The sequence below is a fragment of the Panthera uncia genome, chromosome A2, assembly GCF_023721935.1.
Source record: "Panthera uncia isolate 11264 chromosome A2, Puncia_PCG_1.0, whole genome shotgun sequence".
NCBI lineage: Eukaryota > Metazoa > Chordata > Mammalia > Carnivora > Felidae > Panthera > Panthera uncia.
This window is the reverse complement of record NC_064816.1, coordinates 149,345,423-149,368,122: the sequence shown is the minus strand read 5'-3', so window position 1 is coordinate 149,368,122 and position 22,700 is coordinate 149,345,423. Positions and strand designations below refer to the sequence as shown.

At 42.7% G+C, this 22,700-nt stretch overlaps 1 protein-coding gene across 4 annotated transcripts in view; it reads left to right on the top strand.

The window, feature by feature from the left end:
- The window catches only part of SLC37A3 (solute carrier family 37 member 3), a 44,010-nt gene extending 24,066 nt beyond the window's left edge, over positions 1-19,944 (top strand). For 3 of the 4 annotated variants that reach the window (XM_049643047.1, XM_049643048.1, XM_049643046.1), the window contains 9 exons: positions 1,714-1,810; positions 4,183-4,267; positions 5,012-5,190; positions 7,659-7,800; positions 9,660-9,761; positions 10,365-10,412; positions 12,143-12,294; positions 17,332-17,397; positions 18,115-18,782. In XM_049643047.1, the coding sequence (XP_049499004.1) occupies positions 1,714-1,810; positions 4,183-4,267; positions 5,012-5,190; positions 7,659-7,800; positions 9,660-9,761; positions 10,365-10,412; positions 12,143-12,294; positions 17,332-17,397; positions 18,115-18,228 (985 nt within the window). In that variant the 3' untranslated portion in view covers positions 18,229-18,782. The other variant, XM_049643049.1, reaches the window with a different exon arrangement.
- The last annotated feature ends 2,756 nt before the right edge of the window (positions 19,945-22,700 follow it).

Below are 22,700 nucleotides of genomic sequence, written 5' to 3'. Positions count from 1 at the left end.
CACAAACCATGAGATCATGACCTGAGCTGAAGTCGGATGCCCAACCGACTGAGCCACCCAGGAGCCCGTTTTATGATTTTTTAAATGTTTATTTTTGAGAGAGAGAGAACACGTATGTGCGCGCACACACACACATGCACATAGGAGTCGGGTGCGGGGGTAGAAGGAGAAGCAGAGAGGGGAGTGGGGTTGGACAGAGGATCTGAAGTGGGCTCTGTACTAAAGCAGAGACTCTGATGCAAGATTCGAACTCGCATGCGTGATCTGAGCTGAAGTCAGCTGTTTAACCAACTGAGCCACCCAGGCACCCCTTTCCTGGACCGTTGTGGTAGCTAGGTTCCCTTCCACTAGATTCTTGGTTTACCTATTTTTTTTTTTTAATGGCTTTATTAAGGTATATAATAAGCTGCACAGATTTAAGATGTACCATTTTGATGAGTGTTGGCATGCATACGTCCTTAAAACCACCACCACAGTTAAGAAAATGGACATATCCATCACCCCCAAGAGTTTCCTCTTGCCGTTTTGTTAAGTCCTCTCCTCCACCACTCCTGCTACCTTCTCCCTCCCTCCCATTGCTGTCTCCAGGCAACTGTTGGTCTGCTTTCTGTCACCTTAGATTACTTTGCATTTTCTAAAATTTTATATAAATAGAATCATACAGTATATGGTTTCTTGTTTGCTTTCATTCAATGTAATTATTCTGAGGTTCATTCATATCATATGTATCGATAGTTCATTCCTTTTTTTAGCCAAGTAGTAACCTATTATATCACCATTTGTTTATCTTTTCGGCTGTTGTTGAACGTTTGGGTTGTTTTCAGTTTTTGGTTATTACAGACAAAGCCCCTGTGAATATTTGTGTATAAATCCTTATAAGAACATATGCTTTCATTTTCCTTGGATAAATACCTCAAAGTAGAATGTCTGTGTCACGTGGTCGGTGTGTGTTTATCTTTTTAAGAAACTGGCAGTCTCTTCCAAAGTGGTTTTACCATTTTACATTGCTGCCAGCAGAGTGTAAGGGTTCTAGTTGCTGTGTGTTCTTGCCAGCACTTGGTATATGTGGTCTTTTTTGTCTTCAGCTATTCTAGTAGGTGTGCAGTGCTACATCACTGTGGTTTTCATTTGCATTTCCCTAATATCTGATGGTGTCCAGTATCTTTTTAGGTGCTTACTTGCATCATATTTTTGTGTGCATGAAGCTTCTTTTTTAAAACTTTTTATTTGAGATAATTGTAGATTCATACTCTTTAATGTTGTATTAGATTTTTTTCCCCTTAGGATTTAAAATTTTTTTTTAAGTAATTTCTACACCCAACTTACAACCTTGAGATCAAGAGTTGCATGCTCCACTGACTGAGCCAGCCCGACGCCCCTGGATTGTTTTGTATTATTGAGTTTTGAGAGTTCTTTATATTTCAAATGCAAGTCTTTTATTAAATCAGTGATAGGCACATATTTCCTCCCAATCTGTGGCTTACTTTCAAAAATCTCTTCACAGTATCTTGGGATGCACCCCGAAATGAGCTTTAGTTTAATAATATCCTTAAGGAACATGATGTTTTGTCATTTGGGTGTACTTTAAAAACATCTTAAGATAGAATGTTGATCTTTGTAATGTGGACTTCCACCATTTTGGCCATTTTGTATGGGAACTGCATCAGAATTCCTTCCGATTGTATTGTTTTCTGTTTTCTACTGTTCTCGTAGACGAGGAGTTGTTTTTGGTCTCTGGAGTGCCTGTGCATCAGTGGGCAATATTTTGGGAGCATGCCTAGCTTCTTCTGTTCTGCAATATGGTTATGAGGTAGGTATTTCTTTCTAGCTTTTTCTTGAGTATATAAATATATTTTGTTTTTTAGGAAATAGTACCATGGCTATTTAAAACTATGTAGAGCTATGTTTGGGTGGGGCAAGGCTTGTATTAAAAGTAGACAAACTTTTGATAAATCCAAACATAGAGATTATTCATGGGAAAAATGCCCAAGTCTAAAGACAGTATAATCAATTGGGAGAAAAGTCTTTGCAACTCATGTTACAGATAAAGAACTAATCTCCCTCCTATGTAAAGAGTGTCTGCAAATTGATAATAAAAAGATCAACAACAAATAGAAAGGAGGGTAAAGGATTTGAATGTGTAGTTCATGAAAAAGAAATAGAAATGGTTTCGAAATATATGACAAAATATGCCACTTTATTTGTAACTTATTCATTCAATAAATATGCATTGCAGTCTAAGTGCTCCTAGGCAGTAGGGAGTAGAGCACTGGCCAGAAAAGAGAAAAATCTCTGCCTTTATGGAGCGTAGGTGTTAGTTGGTAGAGAAATGCAAATTAAAACTACACTAAAAAAGAAAGGAACTATGCTGTTTACTTGTTATATTGGTAAGAATCCATAAGTTTGATAGCATCTTGTGTTTATGAGAATGTAAACAAGCATTGAGCCCCCCCCCCCCCCCCGGAGTCACTATGAGACTGTCCATCAAAATTACAGCTGCTCTAACTGAGCTGTTCCACCTCCAGTAAGTAATCCCAGGGGTGAATATACTTCCACATATACAAGGTAATATTTCTATACGGTTATTTCAACATTGTTTGTAATAACAAAAATTGATGACAAATGTGAACCAGTAGGGAAATAAACTGTGACATCCTCTTCAACGGAAGGCTGAAGGCCATAAATTAGAATTTGGAAGCTTTCTCCGTCCTGATAGGGAAAGTTCTCAATGGTATGTTAAGTGAAGAAAGAGAGGGTGCAGAACAGCGTGTATTGAGTGAAGCCATTTTTGTAGAATGGCGGAAAAGTTAGAGTATATATTTATATTCGCTTGTGTTTCTAAAACAGTCTCTGGGAAGTAGAAATCAAATAACAATGGTCATATGTTGGGAAAATGAGGATTAAGTGGATGGGAGAAGAGGTGGGAAGGAGAGTTTTTACTATACAATCTACTTTTTGTTGCTTGGATCATGTGAAAGTATATGTATTTTAAAGCCTAAATAACGTAAGTAAGTTAATCTTTTAAAAAGTAGATAAATCTTTAAGTTTTAAAAAATGTTTATTTATTTTGGAGAGAGACAGAGTGTGAGTGGGGGAGGGGCAGAGAGAGAGGGAGACACAGAATCTGAAACAGGCTCCAGGCTCTGAGCTGTCAGCACAGAGCCTGACACGGGGCTCGAACTCACAGACCGCAAGATCATGACCTGAGCTGAAGTCGGATGCTTAACCGACTGAGCCACTCAGGTGCCCCTAAAAATAAATAAATCTTTAAATAGTTCACCAAAGGTTTGGTCTCAGAAGAATTTTTGTCTAGTTAGGGTCAATGGGAGGTCCTTTGTGCACTCCCAGTCACCTTTATTCTAGGCTTCTTAGATTTGCATCTGGATTATACTCATTGCTTCAGATGGGAATTTTGGTTCACCCTGTGTGCTGCTCCCAGGTTTGACTTCTGGAAACGCTAACGTGTCACCGTCTTTTCCAGAAATTTAGGCTGTCTCTCCACATCAGGTTCCATTCTCTATTAAACAGAATTCAGCTCTGCAGCCTGGCTTTTGAGGTTCTTTCATCTTGATCTCACCTTTTCCTATCAGTTTTATTCCCTACTGTCCCTCAGCACAAGCCATCTGCTTTGACCATGTAGGAGACTTTCTACCCAGTTCCCAGCCCTCTTTGCTTCAGTCGTGCTGGGAAAGACCGTCCGCTGCCTGTTTTAGCTCTTCCTTAAGACATTGTCTTGCTATATCGGCATCATTAGCTGTTTCCTTCTCTTTGTGTTTCTTATTAGGACCGGGCCTTCTCATCTATTCGGCTGCTTGATGCCTTGTGTTATTGTTTGGTGTATTGTTTAATCCCCTCAACCGGATAGAATGTTTGTGGGGGCAGATACTGTCTCTTGTGGGAGGCTGTGTGGTGCGAAGAATGAGGATTTGGGAGCCAGTCCTGATTTCACAATTGTAGTACCACTCAGTGTCCCTGGGACTTTAATTGTGCTCTTTGAGCCTCGTGGGGAAGATGCCTGGGAAAACACGCGAAACAGCTCTGTGCCTGGCACGGGCCATTTCCTTGCCAGTCTCCCTGTTCTTCCTGCCCAGCTCCCCACCTGCCCCATGGGTGCTTCTAATGAATGTGCTTGAACGAATCCCCCAGATGGGTAAGGAAGCACCTCTCTCCTCTCTTCTCCAGTATGCCTTTCTGGTGACCGCGGCGGTGCAGTTTGCTGGTGGGATCATCATCTTCTTTGGACTCCTGGTGTCACCAGAAGAAATTGGTGAGGAGAAGCGGCCTTTCTGTTCAGAACATCTTATGGTGATGGGTGAGGCCTGCACGGCCAGGTTCTTGTTCCCTAGGAGAACTGTGACCCCCTTTCAGTGACTTAGAGGAGTGGCGTTGCTCTGTGTGTCCAGTAGACCCCGTGGGTGGCTCTCCCAGCACAGCTGCGGACGTTGGGGGGGAGCGAGGCTCACCTTCCTGGATTCAGGGAAGACTCTTCATTGACAAATGAGCTTTGTAATCGAGAATACTGACTGGAAACTAGCATGGAATGTTTCTCATTTCACTTCTTCAGACATTTCTTGTCCTTCGTAAAAGTAATTTAGTGTGATACTCATCTGTGGTTACATACAGAATATGTACGAGCAAAACCACAGAAGCAAATAAATGTACAAGTCCGTCTTTTGAGTGTTCTTGAAGAGACATGTCAGCTTACTCGTGTGTAGTGAACACTTTATTTTATTTTTTTTTTTAATGTAAGAGAGAGAGTGTGAAGTAGTTGAAAAGGCATTGCTCTGAAGCCAGGTAAAGTAGAATCAGAGTCCTGGCTTTGTGGCTTATTAGCTGTGTGATCTTAGCCGACCTCAGCTGACCTTGGCCTCTGAACCTTAGTTGCTTCTTCTGTAATGTGGAAATGAAAATAACACCAACCGCACGAGCAACGATACATGCAGAACCCTCAGCCCAGTGCCGGGCATCTAGAAGGCATTCTATAAATGGTGGCTGTTACTGTTGGTTGCAGGTATCCCAGGTATTGAGGCAGAAGAAAATTTTGAAGAAGACTCACACAGGCCATTAATTAATGGTGCCGAAAACGAAGATGAATACGAACCTAATTATTCCATTCAAGAAGGCAGCACTACTACCCAAGTCAAGGCAATCAGCTTTTATCAGGCCTGTTGTCTTCCTGGAGTTATACCGGTAAGGGCCCCTCAGATCTCCTTACCACCAGTGAGATATTGTGGCCTGAATGTGAACCCTCCCTAGGATAAAGCATCTTTAAGTGTTTAGCTTCTTTTTGATACTTTATTGTAGGAGTATATGTTCAGAGGAATATTGGATAGTGACCCTCAGCTTGTTTCTAGACTTGAAATTTTATCCGCAGTCTAATGCAGGGGTTAGTGTACATTTTCTGTAAAGAGCCAGATAGTAAATGTTTTTAACTTTGGAGGGGGGATTGTACAGGCTCTACCACAACTACTCACGTCCAGGAAGCAAGAAACCCTGGATGGTATGGAACAAATGGGTGTGGACAGGTTTGGCCCGTGAGCTCCAGTGTGCTGACCCTGACCTAGCATTCAAGTAAGAAGGCAGAATTAATGTTTTTTTTGGTTTTTGTTTATTAATGTTTATTTGTTTTGAATGAGAGCAGGAGAGAGGGGGAGCACATGCACGCATACACAGGGGAGGAGCAGAGAGAGAGAGGGAGAGAGAGAAACCCAAGCAGGCAGAGCCTGACATGGGGCTCAGTCTCACAAACTGTGAGATCATGACCTAAGCCGAAATCAAGAGTCGGAAGCTTCACCAACTGAGCCACTCAGGTGCCCGAAATTGGTGTTTTTAAATACATTCTTTTTGATTTGTTGAAGTATTATAGAATTACATGTAGACCAAGAGGGGGTTTTGAATGGTCCATTTCAGTCTGCCTTCTTTGCCTATATTCTTATCATTCCGGGAACAAAATTGTTTGCCCTTTTATTAAAAGGTCCAGAGCACATTACTCCACAGTATTTCTTGGTAATGCATTCCAGTGTTTCCAAAACCTTTACAGTCAGGAGAACCGTCTAACGTCTAAACTAAATCCCTTCTGCTGCAGTTTTTCTGTCTTGATGTTTCGGGCCCTCTAGCACGGGAGTGGAAGTTAAGAGGCCTAGGTTATGTGTCCGGCTTACCCACTAACTCTGTGTGAGGCCTGGGATAAGTCCCTCAGCCCATCCTGTGTCTCTGTTCCCCTTCCCTCTGGAGTGGAAAGTAAACCAGCCTTCCCCGGGGCCTAGAACATTGGGTTATTGTATTGTGAACAAGCACCCGGTTTTGTTTATTTTATTGTCTAATGGTGCTTTACAATGTAACCCCTCAGCTAGATTCAGAGCCTGCAGGTTGTCCTTTCTCATACATACTTGTTCCCTCTGACCTCTGCCTCCAAGCCGAGATGACCGATATTAGCAAACAGATAGTGAACTATAAGTTAAAATGTAAGTGTGAGTTTCCACAATTCTGTCACCAAAGGTGATATATTATACTAGAGAAATGCAGGTTCCTTTAGGCCTGTTCTCATGCTAGTGATTAGTAATTTTTAACTAGTTATTAAAATACTTTGCTGGTAATAGTTTAATTTCTGGGACAGGACTTAAAAATCTGTTGTTGTGTTTTTTTTTTTTCCTATTCCTTTGTATTTCACAAGCGATTGTTCCCTGACACAGGCAGGGATGCAGAGGAAATCTAGTTAACTTAATTCCTTTGTCTCTGCAGCAGGCTGTCTGGACAAAACGCCCTCATGATTGGGATTTAGCTCTCTAGGGGGTGGCTGTTGCCCTGCCAGGGAAGCTGTTTTAAAACAAGTGATACCTAGGGAATAACTGGCAGCTCCAGGGAAAAGAATATACTAGCCAGACACCCTTTGAAGTCTGGTCTCTCTGCTCCTCCCCCTTTTTCCTTTGATGCTAAATGTCAGGATTTCCTGGTAATAATGTGTTGAATATAGGAGTCTTAGCCCCGCTGCCATCTTTTATTCCTCCAAGTAGAGTCACGAGGCCCATGGCCATCGTGTTCCTTCATTGCTGACTCACCAAAGATACTTTTTCTTTTCCACTGGAATATAAAGCCTTTGGACACCATAATATGAAAATAGTTTTAACGTTGATGCTTTTTTTGGACCTTGAAACTGGAGTGTAGTCCTATTGCCCTCCACTGTTCGTAATGTTAACTTTGCAGGAAGTAGATGAACCAGAAAGGTTTGGCTGCTTGGAAGAAAAGCCGAGATGCTTACTGGATTTCTTTGCTTTTGGTTAATGATATGGATTTGGATTTCTTTTGCTTTTATCTTTGTCTAAATAAAGAAACACGAGTAAATGCCCTGCCTTTTAGGTTCAAAACACTGGTTTGCTTCTACCGGAGAACTGGAAGGAGAAGAAATTGGGGACAGTCAAGAAATAGTCCTATGTGTTCTTGTTCTAAAGGCCTGCTGCATGTGCTTTTCTGGAAGCTAATGGGGATAAAGAGAAGAGGGAGACTAGGCAAAGTCAGGGAATCTATAGAAATGTTTAATTCTAGAATCAGGTGGGTTCATCCCAAACTCCTGTGTCTGGTTTTGCTTTTTTAATTATGTTAAAAATTGTGGTCCTGCTGTGCTATTTGTTCTCCCTGATAGTCGAATGTTTTTCTTGTAGTATTCACTGGCCTATGCCTGCTTGAAGTTGGTAAATTACTCCTTCTTCTTCTGGTTGCCCTTTTATCTGAGTAACAACTTTGGATGGAAGGAGGCTGAAGCTGACAAGCTGTCCATTTGGTACGATGTTGGAGGAATTATAGGTAAGGCCAGATGCATCTTTTTCTGTAAGGGGAGTTAGTCACTAGTAATATTTTACTGGGTTATGAAATCTGACATCCTTTAAAGTTTTATTACTTAGTCCACAGCCATTTTTCCTAAAGTGTCCAATCAGTAAACACACAAACTCTTAAAAAAAAAAAAAAAAAAGAATCCATAGAAAAGAAGAGCCAGCCCCCGGCAGCCCTGTGATTTATAGGGCTCTTGTTTCTCCGTTCTTTGTTTATGGATCAGTTCTTTTGTGTTGGGAAGCACAGTGATGTTTCCCTCCGTGATCTCTTTAAATGTAACCCTTTCGTACACTTGCAAGTGATATCTGAGCTCTAAAGCTAATCACACGCCAGGGATCCGAGTTAGAATGTGAATGTGTTCATTTGATCTATTTCCCACCACCTTTCCCACCACCCACACCAAAGAAGGGGAGATACTAGCTTAGTGTGTAGATTTTGTCAGACCGTAGAGGTAGGAATAATAGCGGGATTAATTCCTAGGCGCATTTTGCAGCTGTTTCATTGTACACAGCAGATTTTAATGGTAACTTTTTGCTATAGCTGGAAGTATAAACAGGTACGGGAGAAACTTTAAAACAAGACAGCAGTACAGACTGCGGTAGTGGGTGTTACTGCTGTTGCTGTGGCAAAACCTTAGCATCTTTTCTGTGCTGTTTGGATTTAGAATTGTGGTAAGGCTAAACTGTCCTGAGCACGTGAGAGCAGTGCATCCTCAGGCAATACCCTGTTATTGTACTTGAACTTGTCTGCCCTTAGCCTTAGATACAGAGCCAAAGGTGAGGCTGTCACCTTTAGACCTGCTCATACCTCTGGATCCTGCTGTCTGATGAGGATGTACCAGATGTCCCATAGTCCCTAGAACTCGAAATGGGGCTGTATCTAAAGGTGACCTTGTTGTTTGAAGGATTCACATCACCTCTTTTTAAAGATCCTGGCCTGTGCATTATCACCAGACCATAATCACTGCATTTAATTTTAGTGAACATTTATTGGCTGCTACTAATAGCCTGTGAGGCATGGTCTTCAATGAATCATCTTTTTTTTTTGTTTGTTTGTTTAATGCTTATTTATTTTGGGAGAGAGAGAGAGCGAGAGAGAGAGAGAGAGAGAGAGAGCAAGCACACGTGCGTGAGTCAAGGGGAGGGGCAGAGGGCGGGCCTATGCACAAAAGAAAGAGGGAGAGACAGAGAGAGAGAATCCCAAGCAGGTTCTGTCTGAGCCATCCAGGAGCCCCTAATGAATCATCTTAAAACAATTTTTTTTAATGTTTATTTATTCTTGAGAGAGAGAGAGAGACAGAACGCAAGTGGGGGAGGGGCAGACACACACACACACACACACACACACACACACACACACACAGAATCCAAAGCAGGCTCCAGGCTCCCAGGTGTTAGCACAGAGCCCGACGTGGGGCTCAAAGTTACAAACTGAGAGATCATGACCTGAGCCGAAGTCGGACACTTAACTGACTGAGCCACCCAGGCACCCCGTATCTTTTAAAATAAAAAGCAGAAAAATTAGGAAAAGCCTTCACATCTGGTTTGAAAAGGGAGAACAGCAAGAGACAGTGGGTGGTTTTGATGATTTTTCCTTATTTTGCTGTCTGATTCATGGTGTCCTGTCCCTGTCATCCATCATGGCAATTAACAGTCAGGCATTCTTCCTAAAAGGAAGCCCTGGTGGAAGCTTTTTAGGAGAGTCAGCCCTCTTTTTGGGTGGACCAGTCTCAGGATCCTATAGCAGGTAGGGGGTACATGGTGAATGAGTTTCAGGTAACTGAGCTAAATGATAAACGATTTTGATTGTGATGGGCTCCTTGTGCTTTACAGGTGGAACTTTGCAAGGTTTCGTCTCTGACGTATTACAGAAGAGAGCCCCGGTTTTAGCTCTGAGTCTGCTTCTGGCAGTTGGGTCCCTCGTTGGATATAGCCGTGAGTATTCCCTTGCAATTCAATTATTTTTCTGATCTCTTAGGACTAAGGCCTTTGCCATGAGTCAGCGATCAACGCCAGGGAGATCCTTGAGACCGGCTACAAAGGCTGATCTGAGACCTTTGTATGGTCCTGTAAATGCCTGGTAAAAGTATCATCACGTAGTTTTATTTGTGTTGGGGAGGAAACTGGCATCTCTTCTGCTTTGTTGGTTTGTTTAAAAGCTTGCTTGGGAGTGTATATGCTTTGTTTGAGGGTAGGCTCCAGAGGGCCAGCATTAGAGGCAATAAAACAATAAAAGGGAAAGGGTTTCAAAAGAGGAGAGATGGTAATTAGTAGGTTTGGTATATGTCCCTTAAGATGCTGCTGAGAAGGGAGTAGAGTTTTTCCTTAGCTTTTAGAAGTCTCATTAGCTCGAGCACCAGCAAGTGGCAGACATTACAAATAAAAGTTAGGGCAGGCGGTGAAAGACTTGTAGCCCTTTGTTGTCTCTGGGAGTGATCTGTGAGGTCACCGAGATCCAGATCTTTGTGTGCTGTTCGGTGCGGGCCCGTGTAATCCGTTCTTGAAGTCAGCACGCTGTTTCTGTGTCCCTCCTCATAGGTTCTCCAAACGATAAGTCCATTAACGCACTTCTGATGGCGGTTACAGGTATGTTGTGTGGCTCCGTTTCGTTGTACTATTACTACTCCTCTGTAAATAAAAAGAAGAGAGGGAAACTGTGTGCTCTTTCAGTTTGAGTAATACTAACCCTTCGTTATGGAGAACTCACATGGTAAAAGGAAAACTGTCTACTTCAGATTCCGTTTCTCTGCTCTTATGTGACCTCTTCAGTCCTGTTGTTAGAGAAGCAGTCCCTTTTGACAGAGATTTTCTGGTACTTTTTTTTACTTTATTTTTTTTTAAGTTTATTTATTTATTTATTTTATTATTATTTTTTAATTTTAATGTTTATTTTGATTTTTGAGACAGAAAGAGACAGAGCATGAGTAGGGGTAGGGAAGAGAGAGAGAGGGAGACACAGAATCTGAAGCAGGCTCCAGGCTCCAAACTGTCAGCACAGAGCCCGACGTGGGGCTCGAACCCACAGACCGTGAGATCATGACCTGAGCCAAAGCCGGACGCCCAACCGACGGAGCCACCCAGGCGCCCCTAAGTTCATTTATTTTTGACAGAGAGAGAGATTGAGAGAGAGAGAGAGAGAGAGAGAAACAGAGCACGAGTGGGGGAGGGGCAGAGAGAGGGAGACAGAATCCGAAGCAGGCTCCAGTCTCTGAGCTGTCAGCACAGAGCCCGACGCGGGGCTCGAACTTGAGGACCGCGAGATCATGATCTGAGCCGAAGTCGGACGCTGGACCGACGGAGCCACCCAGGCGCCCCTCTAGTATTTTTTGATTGGCCTCAGCTTCCCCTGTTACTTCTAGAAGCGACTTAGGAAGATGGCACGTTAGAAACCAGTTCACCAGCTTTCAGTGTTGGAATTGGCCAGTGTTTCTCCACTGGAGCAGCAGATGAAACAGTTGAGTGTAATCAGGGCCATGGTATAGAAAAATGACTCTTAAACTTTAGATCATACTCAGGAGAGTGAGAGCTGCTCGTGATACGTGAGGCACATGGAGCTCATTCCAGCCGCGCGAACAGATTCACACGGGCCAGCCTCTGCTCAGTCCTCAGACAGCCTTGCGGGGGGCGGTGGCTGAGAACAACCATCTGCGCCGCTTGTGGAGCTGCTTCTCTTCACTCTTATTTTCAGTACGTGTGGTTGAATTTGGATAGTCAGATGCTCAGTTGACACAGCTCTACCGTAGTAGAAGTCGACAAGCGAGTGTAATTGGTTACTAATGAACGCAGCCTTTGCAGCATTAGAAAGGCTGTATGTTCACTGTGTTTTCTGTATCTTTGGCTTTTATAAAAATATACTGCCGTATCACGTAATTCAAGTAGGACTTTCAGAAAAACAGATGCCAGCTAGTTTGAAGATGTCATTATCTGGGAGAATGTTCATTTTTACTGGTTTCTTCATCCCCCCCCTTCACTGTTTCTCTTCAGCATATTGATTAAAATGTTGAGGAGTGCCTGGGTGGCTCAGTGGGTTAAGCATCCGACTTTGGCTCATAATCTCCCTATGACCGTGAGGTCATAATCTCACGGCTCGTGAGTTCGAGCCCCACGTCAGGCTCTGTGCTCACAGCTCAGAGCCTGGAGCCTGCTTCTATGTCTCCCTCTCTTTCTGCCCCTTCCCTGCTTACACTCTGTCTCTCTCTCAAAAATAAATAAACATTAAAAAAAAATGTTTGGATAAGAGCTTATCTTGTCCAGTAGATTTCTAGTGGTGTTAAGAATAGTGTGTTAATGAGAACCTGTTTTGTTTATGACTTCAGGATTTTTTATTGGTGGACCTTCTAATATGATTAGCTCTGCTATTTCTGCGGACCTGGGTCACCAAGAGCTGATCCAAGGGAGCAGTGAGGCTTTGGCGACCGTCACAGGAATTGTTGATGGAACCGGAAGCATTGGAGCAGCGGTAGGCCAGGTGAGAGAACAGGAGAGGGGGTGAAACTGAGTGGTGAGTAGTCTGTCAATGGTCCAAGAATTTACATCTGCCCACCGGGCCACAGTAGGTGGCACTCTAGTGCTATACAGGACACTTTCCCGTAAAGCCTTACGTTGCTAATCTCCTCTGAGGTCAGCTAATGTGACCTGATATGGAAGGTCTTTCTGCGTTTTTTAGTTTCTTCTTCCCACTTTAATATCCAGATTCTTCCTGTCTGGAAATTAGCTGACACCTCATAAGACAGCTCTCAGTCCCAGTTTGCTACTCCTTTCTTCCTAGCCTGAACTTGGCAGTCTGCGGGGCCCTGAGACACATGCTTCTCGTTATCCCCCACCTGGCATGCACACCCTACCTCCTCTCTCCTACCAGACACACACGTTCTTCACGTGGATCCCTACCAGAAATCGCCACGGACTCTGGCAGCTGCTCTGAGTCATTTTCTCTGTTTCCAATGGCTGTGTCTCAAAGGGCGGTTCATTAAAGTCTTGGGTCAGGATCATCTAGGTGATTTATTAAAGTACAGAACGCTAAGCTTACCACAGGCTTGCTGATTTAGAACATAGAGATCTGCGTTTCAAAAAGCCTTCCTGGTGATTGTGATGCACTCTAAACTTGAGATCGTCTGGGCTAAGATTGGCCTACAATAAGTAGTCAGAACAACTCAAATCGATCTTGTTTTGCTTAAATTCAACCTTTTCTTTGGGACAGTTGTGAGTCATGCCTCTCTTAGGTTATACCTTTCCAGCACATTGAGTGCTGCTTTTGCAAAAATAAGGATCAGAGAATCATCTGCATAGATAAAATAGTTGAAACTTTGGAAGTGAATGAGATATTTAATGGGGAAGGAAAATATAGACAAAATCTCAGAGGCTGCCCAGTGGTCGAAGAAACAGGAAGTCAGCAGGGTGACGTGTAGGAAAGGGGAGGTGTTAGTCAGTAAGGTCATAGGTATAGAGAGGCCAGAGAAGGAGAATGGAATCGAAAACGCTCTTAGTTTTGACAGGTCATCATCGGACCTGAATATTGCTGTTTGGCTTGCTCTGTGGGGCTAGATCACCGATGCCGGATTGCTGGTGGTTAATGAGAGAGCAAGAATTGAGGAAGATAAGCCATCTTGATGCATATCACTACTCAGCCGTATCTTGTATATTTATTTGTGAATGTCTGACTCCCCCACCATGTTGTAAGCATCACGAGGGCAGCATTTTGCATTGTGTTCTGCTGTAGCCCCAGTACACAGAACAGTTCCTGGCACACAGTAGACCTTCCAGCATCTGTTGAGTTGTTGTAGAACGACTGATCGATGTGATTGATGTGCTTATTAGCATATTTGATGATGAGACTGAAGAGGAAGAAAAATCCAACAAAAAGTAGGAGAAATTTGCTTACTTGATTGTGCTCTGGAATAGAAACCAAAGAATGCTGTTGGCTACCAGTTCAGAGGTCTTCGTGTTCATGTAAGCGATCAGGGGTGGTTGTATTGGACATCCTTTTCTGACACTACTGTATTTCAGGTTCTCGTTTCTCACTGATGTTTCCTGCATTAACCAAGTAGGCATGTTACAATGAGCATTTCAAGGAGCTTATTTTTGTGTAGGGTGCCTCACTGCCAGTATTTGGATCCCTAACTGTGTATGTGGGTTAGCGTTGGGTTTACTTTGGTGGTCAGGGAAGTGGGTCAGGAGTGAATCATTGTTAGCTTTATTCATTCCTCTTCCATGTTGATTTTTGAGTAATTTCCCATTGCTCGGGGCATGAAATCCCAAACTGTGACTTAATATCAGAAACTTGATGAGCTTTGTCCCAGCTCTCTTAACTCACCCTGAACAGCTTTCTTTCCCCACGTTTCCTTGACTTCACAAGAAAATTGCCCTCTCAGTTTCCATAGCACTTGGTGAGCACCAAGTGGGCTCCCGCTTGTCATGGGGCATCCCGCTTCCTGGTTTATCTGTCTATGCCAGACTGCATTCCTTGCAAACAGGAACTGTTTCTTTCCTCCAATGCTTAGTGTGTTTATGACACACAGTCGGGGATCAGTAAGGTTAAATCGTGGTGTCTACCCAAGAAAAATGAGCACACGTGTCCATATGAACCCGTGTGCACGTATGTTCATAGCTGGATTTTTCATAACAGCTAAAAATTAGAAAAAACTCAAATGTCCACCAACTGAAGAATGGATGAACAAAATGTGGTGTATTCATGATGATGGAGTAGTATTTTTAAGAGGGTATCTGGCACTTAAAAGAGGATAGATGTTACATAGGTGGACCTAAAAAATATTATGCTAAGTGAAAGAAGCCAGTTACAAAAGACCACATACTGTAAATGATTTCATTCATGTGAGATATCCAAAATGGGCGAATCTATCCAAAATGGGCGAAAGAGAGTAGTGGTTGCCTGGGAGCAGGTGGGCCTGAGGAGTGACTACTGATAGGTACGAGGTCTCTTTGTGGGGGGGAGGGCGGGGTGGTGGTGGTGATAGAAATGGCTTATAATTAGATTATGGTAATGGTTGCACAATTCTGTAAGTATACTCAAAACCATTGAGCTGCATGGGTGAACTTTATGTTATATAAACTATACGTCAATAAAACTACTTAAAAGAAAGATAAAGTAACAGAAAGACACGGGAGCACTGCTCTGAGCTCCTTAATGAGCGACCAGATCGCATAGTTTCATAATCTAGGGTAAATCACTCACTTGTTTTGCTTTTTAATGTTTGTTTATTTTTGAGAGTGAGAGAGAGAGAGAGAGAGACACAGAGTGCAAGTCAGGGAGGGGCAGGGAGAGAGGGAGACATAGAATCTGAAGCACGCTTCAGGCTCTGAGCTGTCAGCACAGAGGCCGATGCAGGGCTTGAACTCACAGGCAGTGAGATCGTGACCTGAGCTGAAGTCGGATGCTTAACTGAGCCACCCAGGTGCCCCTCACTTGTTTGGCTTTTAAATTTGTTTGCTTACGAATTTCACTGGTAGTGTGTGATGGAAGAACATGTGTGAAACTCACACCTGTGGTCGGTTGATTTTTGACAAGGGCACAAAGACCATTCAATGGGGAAAGAATGGTTTCTTCACCAAATGGTGCTGGGAAAACTGGATATTCACACACACAGAAGGATGAAGTTGGACCCTTGCCTTGTAGCATAGACAAAAAATTAATGCAAAATGGATTAAATACCTAACTTTAAGAGCTAAAACCATGAAAACTCTTAGAAGAGGGGTGCCTGGGTGACTCGGTTGATTGAGGTCTGACTCTTTTGATTTCAGCTCAGGTTATGATCTCATGGTTTTTGAGATCAAGCCCTGCTGTGGGTTCTGCGCTGACAGCACGGAGCCTGTTTGGTATTCTCTCTCTCTCCCTCTCCCTCTCTCTGCCCCTCCCTTGCTCACGTGTGCATGTGCGTACATGAGCTCTCTCTCCCAAACATTAAAATAAATAAAAAACTCTTCAAGAAGAAACCATAGGGCGCCTGGGTGGCACAGTCGGTTGAGCGTCCGACTTCGGCTCAGGTCATGATCTCGCAGTTCGTGGGTTCGAGCCCCGCGTCAGACTCTGTGCCGACAGCTCAGAGCCTGGAGCCTGCTTCGGATTCTGTATCTCCCTCTCTCTGACCCTCCCCCATTCATGCTCTCTCTCTCTCTGTCTCAAAAAAAATAAAGGTTAAAAAAAATTAAAAAAAGAAATCATAGTGACAAATCTTTATGACAAATGTGTACAAATGGCCAATAAACACTTGTGAAGATTCTCAAGATCCTTCACTATTAGGGAAATGCAAATAAAAAACACAGTGAGATGCCACTTCACACCTTTTAGGATGGCTGTAATTTAAAACAAGGACAACAACAACAGAAAATAACAAGTACTTATGAGGATGTGGAGAAGCTGGGAGTCTTTGACATCGCTGGTGGGAATGTAGAATGGTGCAGCCACTCTGGAAGATGCTTTAGTGGTTCCTCAGATAGTGAAACATGGAATTACCGTGTGACCCAGCAGTTCCGCTCCTAGGAATATACCTTAAAGAACTGAAAACAGGACTCACATGTCTGTATACCAGTGTTCATTGGAGCATTATTCATAATAGCCAAAAGGTGGAAACAATCCAAATGTTGATCAGCTGATGACTAGATAAATAAAATGTGGTGTGTCCACACCAGAGAATATTATTCAGCCATAAAAGGGGATGGTGTTCTGACACCTGCTGCAATCTTGAAGACAGTATGCTCAGTGGAATAAGCCAGACACAAAGGGACAAATAGTGTGTGATTCCACCTACCATGAAATATCTAGGACAGGCAAATTCTTAGAGATAGAAAGTAGATTAGAGGTTACCAGGGACTCGGGAGAGGGGGTGGTGGGGAGTTACTGCTTAATGGGTGCAGACTTTCTGTTTTGGGCGATGAAAATTTTTGGGAATAGATAGTGGTGATGGTTGTCCAACATTGTGAATGTACTCAATGCCTTTGAATCATACACTTAGTGATGAATAAAATGGCTAACTTTATGTTACATATATTTTGTCAGAATTGAAAAAGAAGGTGGGTTAAACGCTAATGGATCCTTTTCAGCAATTGAAACAAAGTCAAAGAACATGCTGTAGAATGTTAAAACTGTACAGAAATCCTCTGCTTAAATAACACAATCGAAAATGAACAGTGCTCTTGGAAGACCAACTGTTTTTGAAAGCTTCAGTTACAGTACCTCTCACTGGAAGAAAGAATGATTAAACGGAAATGGCTTGAGGATGTTAATTTTCCTCTCTTAGTAGCAAAGTGAATAAAAATAAACCTGAAGTCCTGTCATCTGCTCTGCAGTTTTTGTATTTGGACTCTGCCAGCTTACAAGATGAAGGCCAGGTATCTTTAAGTAGGAACACACACGTGAAAGCTTTGGACACTGAAAACCATTCTACAAATCCTAACTCACTTTCTGGAAGAGCTGTGTTTAATCCACCTTTCAGCTACTTCGTGTGATTAATTTATAAAGGATTATGTCATAATTTCTTTTTCTCCCTTGTAGTATTTAGTGTCTTTGATCCAGGACAACCTGGGATGGATGTGGGTGTTCTACTTTTTCATTCTCATGGTAAGTGAGCGTGTGCCTTTTTTTTTTTTTTTTAACTTGTAGTTTTTCTTACTAATTTAGTTCAAAGCATTTACTTAAATCTCTTCTTAAACTGGCAAAATTGCTGATGGGTTTTAATGACCCTGTGGTGAGAAGTAACATTTTATGAGTCTATGAGATACATTCTTTCAAGGTGGGAATGGGTCTTTAGTTTGCCCTTGATCTAAGCCTCATGAGTATTGTCATGTATAATTCCAAAAAAAAAAAAAAAAAAAAATGGTGAGAGACTTACTGAAAGTATCCCCAACTGTTAACCGGTGTATTCTTCCCGGGTACTCTCTATCTGCTAAATATAGTTTGGAATTCTGAAGGAAATTACAGTGTACCCCAAGCAACATCAGGCTCAAAAAGAAGCATTGCTATAATTAATACCGTGGTGTGTCGGTTCTAAAACGATGAGAATCTCTTGAGAAAATATTTGTCGTGCCTTGAACATTCTTGGCTGGAATTGTGTACTTTCTGGGAAATAGCCAATTCAGAATAAGGCCTTACCATTTTAAAATGTTGCTGTCTGTTGAATAAGCATGCGACCTGACCTCTTACATTATTGGTGAGATGGCGCTCGAGACAGGTCTCCCTGAGAGAGTCCGGTGACAGCTTCATCCAGGAGGGGATGCATTTAATATCCCACTCCTAAATCTAGTGCATCCTAATTGGAGACAACCTCAATCGCCCCAGGTCCAGACACGGCCCTCCAGCCTCGTCCAAGGAGCCTGGAGTTCTCTGGAGCTGCCTCAAGGCTGCGTAGTCTGCTGTCACAAAGGACGCTTCTCCTGCCTAACTGCCTTCTAGCTTCTGAAGACTGGACTGTGTGTCCCTGTGTTCCACTTCTGACATCTGTGCTAAATAGAGGGAGATATCTCCTTATGAACCTGTCGTGTGATCACACAAGAAATTGTACTAGAAAGAAAACTGGATCCATTATAAGAAACACGTTTTAAAGTGAGCTCCAGGGGCGCCTGGCTGGCTCTGTCAGTAGATCATGCGACTCTTGATCTTGGGGTCATGAGTTCAAGCCCCACATTGGGTTCAGAGATTACTTACTTACTTAAAGAAAATTAAAAAAATAAAAAGAAAGTGAGCTCTAGTATCAATTTTTTGCTCTGCCTATGGCAAATCATTTAATTTGTGTACATTAGTTCTTTTTCTGGAGACTGTGTAACATTAAATTTTAAAAAAATATATTAACTGTGATTTTTGGAATCATTTTTTTAATTCATTAAAGATCAAGTCATCTTTGCACGAAGTCATAATGAATGTAATTGTCCAAATTCATTATTCCGTTCAAAACATGGTGCTCTAACAGAATTTGTTAAATTGTCACTGCATATTTAATTGCTTTTTTCTCTTCACAGACAAGTTGTACAATTCTATTTATCTCACCATTAATAGTGAGGGAAATACGCCATCTTATGCAAAGACGACAGGCTCACTCACTGAGTGAGTAAGTGGTGCCTGCAGGAGAAAAGAACACTGGGAGACGCATCAGGACTCTTATCTCTTTTAATTCACCCTATTTGGGCGTTGTCTTAAGAGCTCCAACGAAACCTCAGATCGGCAAGCCTCTTTCACCTTGTGACGCTGACGATTGGTGAAGGCTGGGCTGTTTTTCTGCACTACACAAATTATCGTGGATGATTTTATTGCTGTCGTTCCATAAACGTACTGAGTGGCCTATGAATCTGCCAGCATCTGTACTTGGCCTGTTGAGATTTATCCTTTTCACCTTAAGTACTGTATTGGACCTGGACTGGACTGGATTCTCCAGCCTGGAAAGTTGAGTGACCATGAGACAGTTGCACATGGTTCGTATCAGTGACGGGCTCCATGAATAGGAAAGGATCATTGGATTTTGCTTTGATAATGAGTTTGCAGAGAGCGGCTCATCTTTGAAGCATCAAACCCTGGTCGAGGGCTCAAGCTGGATCAAGCGTAAGCCTGCCTTGGACAAAGAATCCCTTTGTTAAACTGTGGTGGGAAAATCACCCTACATGGTGACTGGCTCAGTCACTCGGTATCTGATCTAAAGTTATTCAGCTCTGGATGCAGAAATATCTTCAAATTATTGTCAGCTCATTCTCTTCTGTCTTCATTCAAAATTTACTTCGATTCCTGGAAGTATTCAGTCTTCCTTTCAAGGACCATAAGGTACATCATCAGTTGTTGTGAACATTCCAAGGTGTAGCTCACAACTGAAGTACTCAACCCCAGATTTGCTGTCTGGGAACGTTAGGATCCACTAGGAAGCTAATCTCCTTAGCCCTGTTTTCAGAGAATTGATCTCTCTCACGACCGGGTTCCTTGAGTTACCTCAGCAGAAGACTAGAATTAGAGGAAAAATCTTTTGTTCTAGTAAGTGTTAGGTATGTGACCTTGAATCATATTAATGGGTTACTAGGGCCTGAGGACTAGGCATCTATTCTTTAGAAGTTTGTAGTGTGTATGTCTTCAAGGCTGTGAATTCTACACTAATTACCGATATGTTAAAGTCATTCTGTATATATATATATTTTAAATTATGGACACAAACTAGGGGGAAAATGTGCAATTTTGAGGGCTGCCTAATTCACATTGGGATAGGGAATATTTTTCAGCTTCTTACTTTATACTGTAAAGTGTGATGTGTTTATGGACTTGTTAATGTTATTTAATCAAGCAGATTTCCAATCAGTTAATTGCTCATTACTGACAAAAAAGGGAAAATATGAAACACAGGAAGGGAAAATAAACTGACTTTTGTAGTAAATATCTGTCCATCTGGTTATTTAAATATGTACTCTGAGTTTCTTGTTCTAGAAGGTGATTCATGCCTTATGATTTCCTGCTGTTGACCATTTACTGACCCTACGGTGTTGCCAGAGTGTTCAGCTAGCCCCAGAAATGGCCTCATTTCTGTTACGTTCTGTGGACACTTTCCCTTCCCCTTTGTGTGAGATTATACTAAGTTTGGATGAGTTGCCTGATTGTAATTTAAGAGTTGTCTGTAGACGGATGCCATTTTTATGATTTAACCTCCTTCTGACATTCGGCTGTGAGTTTCCTCTCTGTCCGCATTATCAGTATGGTAGCATCTTTGTATCCTGACACCAACATTATTTTCTTACCCTGTTGAAACTCAGCTGGGTGAGTGTTCCCCTGACCTCTCTGTAGCTGTAGCCCCCAAGCTGTACGTATAATGAAATTATAAATAGATAAATGCTCAGCTCTGAACGAAAGGATATATTGCATGATAGATTTCCGTATTCTAGTTCTGGCCACCTACAAAGGAATCAGCTTTAAAGAACTGCTAACTTCACTTTCTTATTAATTTCCTTTCCCTTGACCATAGGGAAAGCTCCTTTGGAAATGACAGCTTCTCTGGCAGCTACGTCTCGGATGCTCACGAGGTTGAGGAAGGTTATCCTGGCCTGCCCTTCCTAGTCATGCTGTGTTTTCTTCTCTCCTGTGTAGTTTCAAAGGAAGAAAGTCTCCTCCCCGCTCCTGCTCATTCTGTTCCTTCCTGCTTCCTGGAAGACCAGAGTTGCTCAATAAATGTTCATGCAGGAAATGCCTGAGCGCCCTCAGTGTGCATCGTGAACTCTGGGATGGAGGCTGCACAGTGTGCTCTCATCTGCTTCCTCCTTCCTTTCTCCTTAAAAACCTCCAGAAGCCCCAGGGATGCCTGTGGCTCAGTCAGTTGAACATCCGGCTCTTGGTTTTGGCTCAGGTCATGATCCCAGGGTTGTGGGATAGAGCCGCACGTGGGGCTCCCCGCTGAACATGGAGCCTGTTGAAGATTCTGTGTCCCGCTACCCCTGTCCCCCGCTCCCTCTCTGTCTCTCACTGTAAAGAAAACAAAACAAAAACCTCCAGAAGTCCTCTCTGCCTCCTAGATAAATAACTGATAAAGCCTTTTCTTATCCCTACTAGTTCTACTGATTCCTATCCTATTTTTCTTTTCACAGTCAAACCCTTTGAGTTAATGGATGGTTATCTGCTGCCTTTCTGGCTGTTGTTGTTGTTGTTCTGATTCTTGTTGTTCTGATATAATTATCAACAGTACCTCCCTTCTCTACAAGTGCCCCAGTTTAATTTTTTTTTTTTTTAACATTTATTTATTTTTGACAGAGACAGACAGAGCAAGCGGGGAAGGGACAGAGAGAAAGGGAGACACAGAATCCCAAGCAGGCTCCAGGCTCTGAGCTGTCGGCACAGAGCCCGATGAGGGGCTCAAGCTCATGAACCATGAGATCATGACCTGAGCCAAAGTTGGACGCTTAACCGACTGAGCCACCCAGCTGTCCCCAAATGCCCCAGTTTAGACACCATATCCTTACCCTCCAGCCTCTTATTTCATCACCTACAGACACCGTACATCTGAAGATCATTAAATATGGAGATCTCTTTTCCTCATTTCTTATCTTTCTTATTTCCTCTCTTGTACTTGACATTGGTAATCACTTCATCTTCCCCTGGCCATTTTTTCTCTGGCTTCTGTAGCATTTTAATGTATTGAATCATCTGACCTCCTATCCCCTTTACTGGGTTCTCTTCTCTGTTTAGTCTCTGTTAGTTTCTTTTCTAGAAGTGTCAGCAACTTTCCCTGATGAGCTGTTCTTACCTACCAATAGCTCTGTTAAGCACTTAGTGAATAAGAAACCACTAAAGACGGGTGTGGCATCGGTTTGTTACATACTATCTGGCGTATAGTTAAGAGCAAGTCTCTAGGGAAATGCACTCAACTTCTGTAACTTCAACTCCCTGTCCGTCCCAACCACACTGCTCTGCCAATTGCCTGTGTGAGTGGTTTTCAAGGTTTCCTTTTTTTCTTTTTTCTTTTTAAAGGTTTCTTTATTTACTGAGAGAGAGAGAGAACTTAAGCAGGGGAGGGCAGGGAGAGTGGGAGAGAGAATCCCAAGCTGCTTCCGTGCTGTCAGTGCAGAGCCCAACGCGGGGCTTGAACTCACAAACTCTGAGATCCTGACCTGAGCCGAAATCGAGTCGGATGCTTAACCGAGGGACTCACCCAGGCACCCCAAGGTTTCTAAGTCATAAACCCTTTTGAGAATCTGAAAGCCATTACCCTCTGTCTAGATCAAAACGCACATATGAATGAACATTGAAGATTTGTTACAGGGTGTTCATGGGCCAAAACTTGAAGCCCATCCTTGGACCACAAAGTTAGAAACCTTGGTGTAGAGAATCAAGTGCCATCTGGCATGAAGTTTTCCACAGTCCAGTTTCTAGCTGTTTCTTTACCGAATCTCCCTTTGCCACTCTATGTG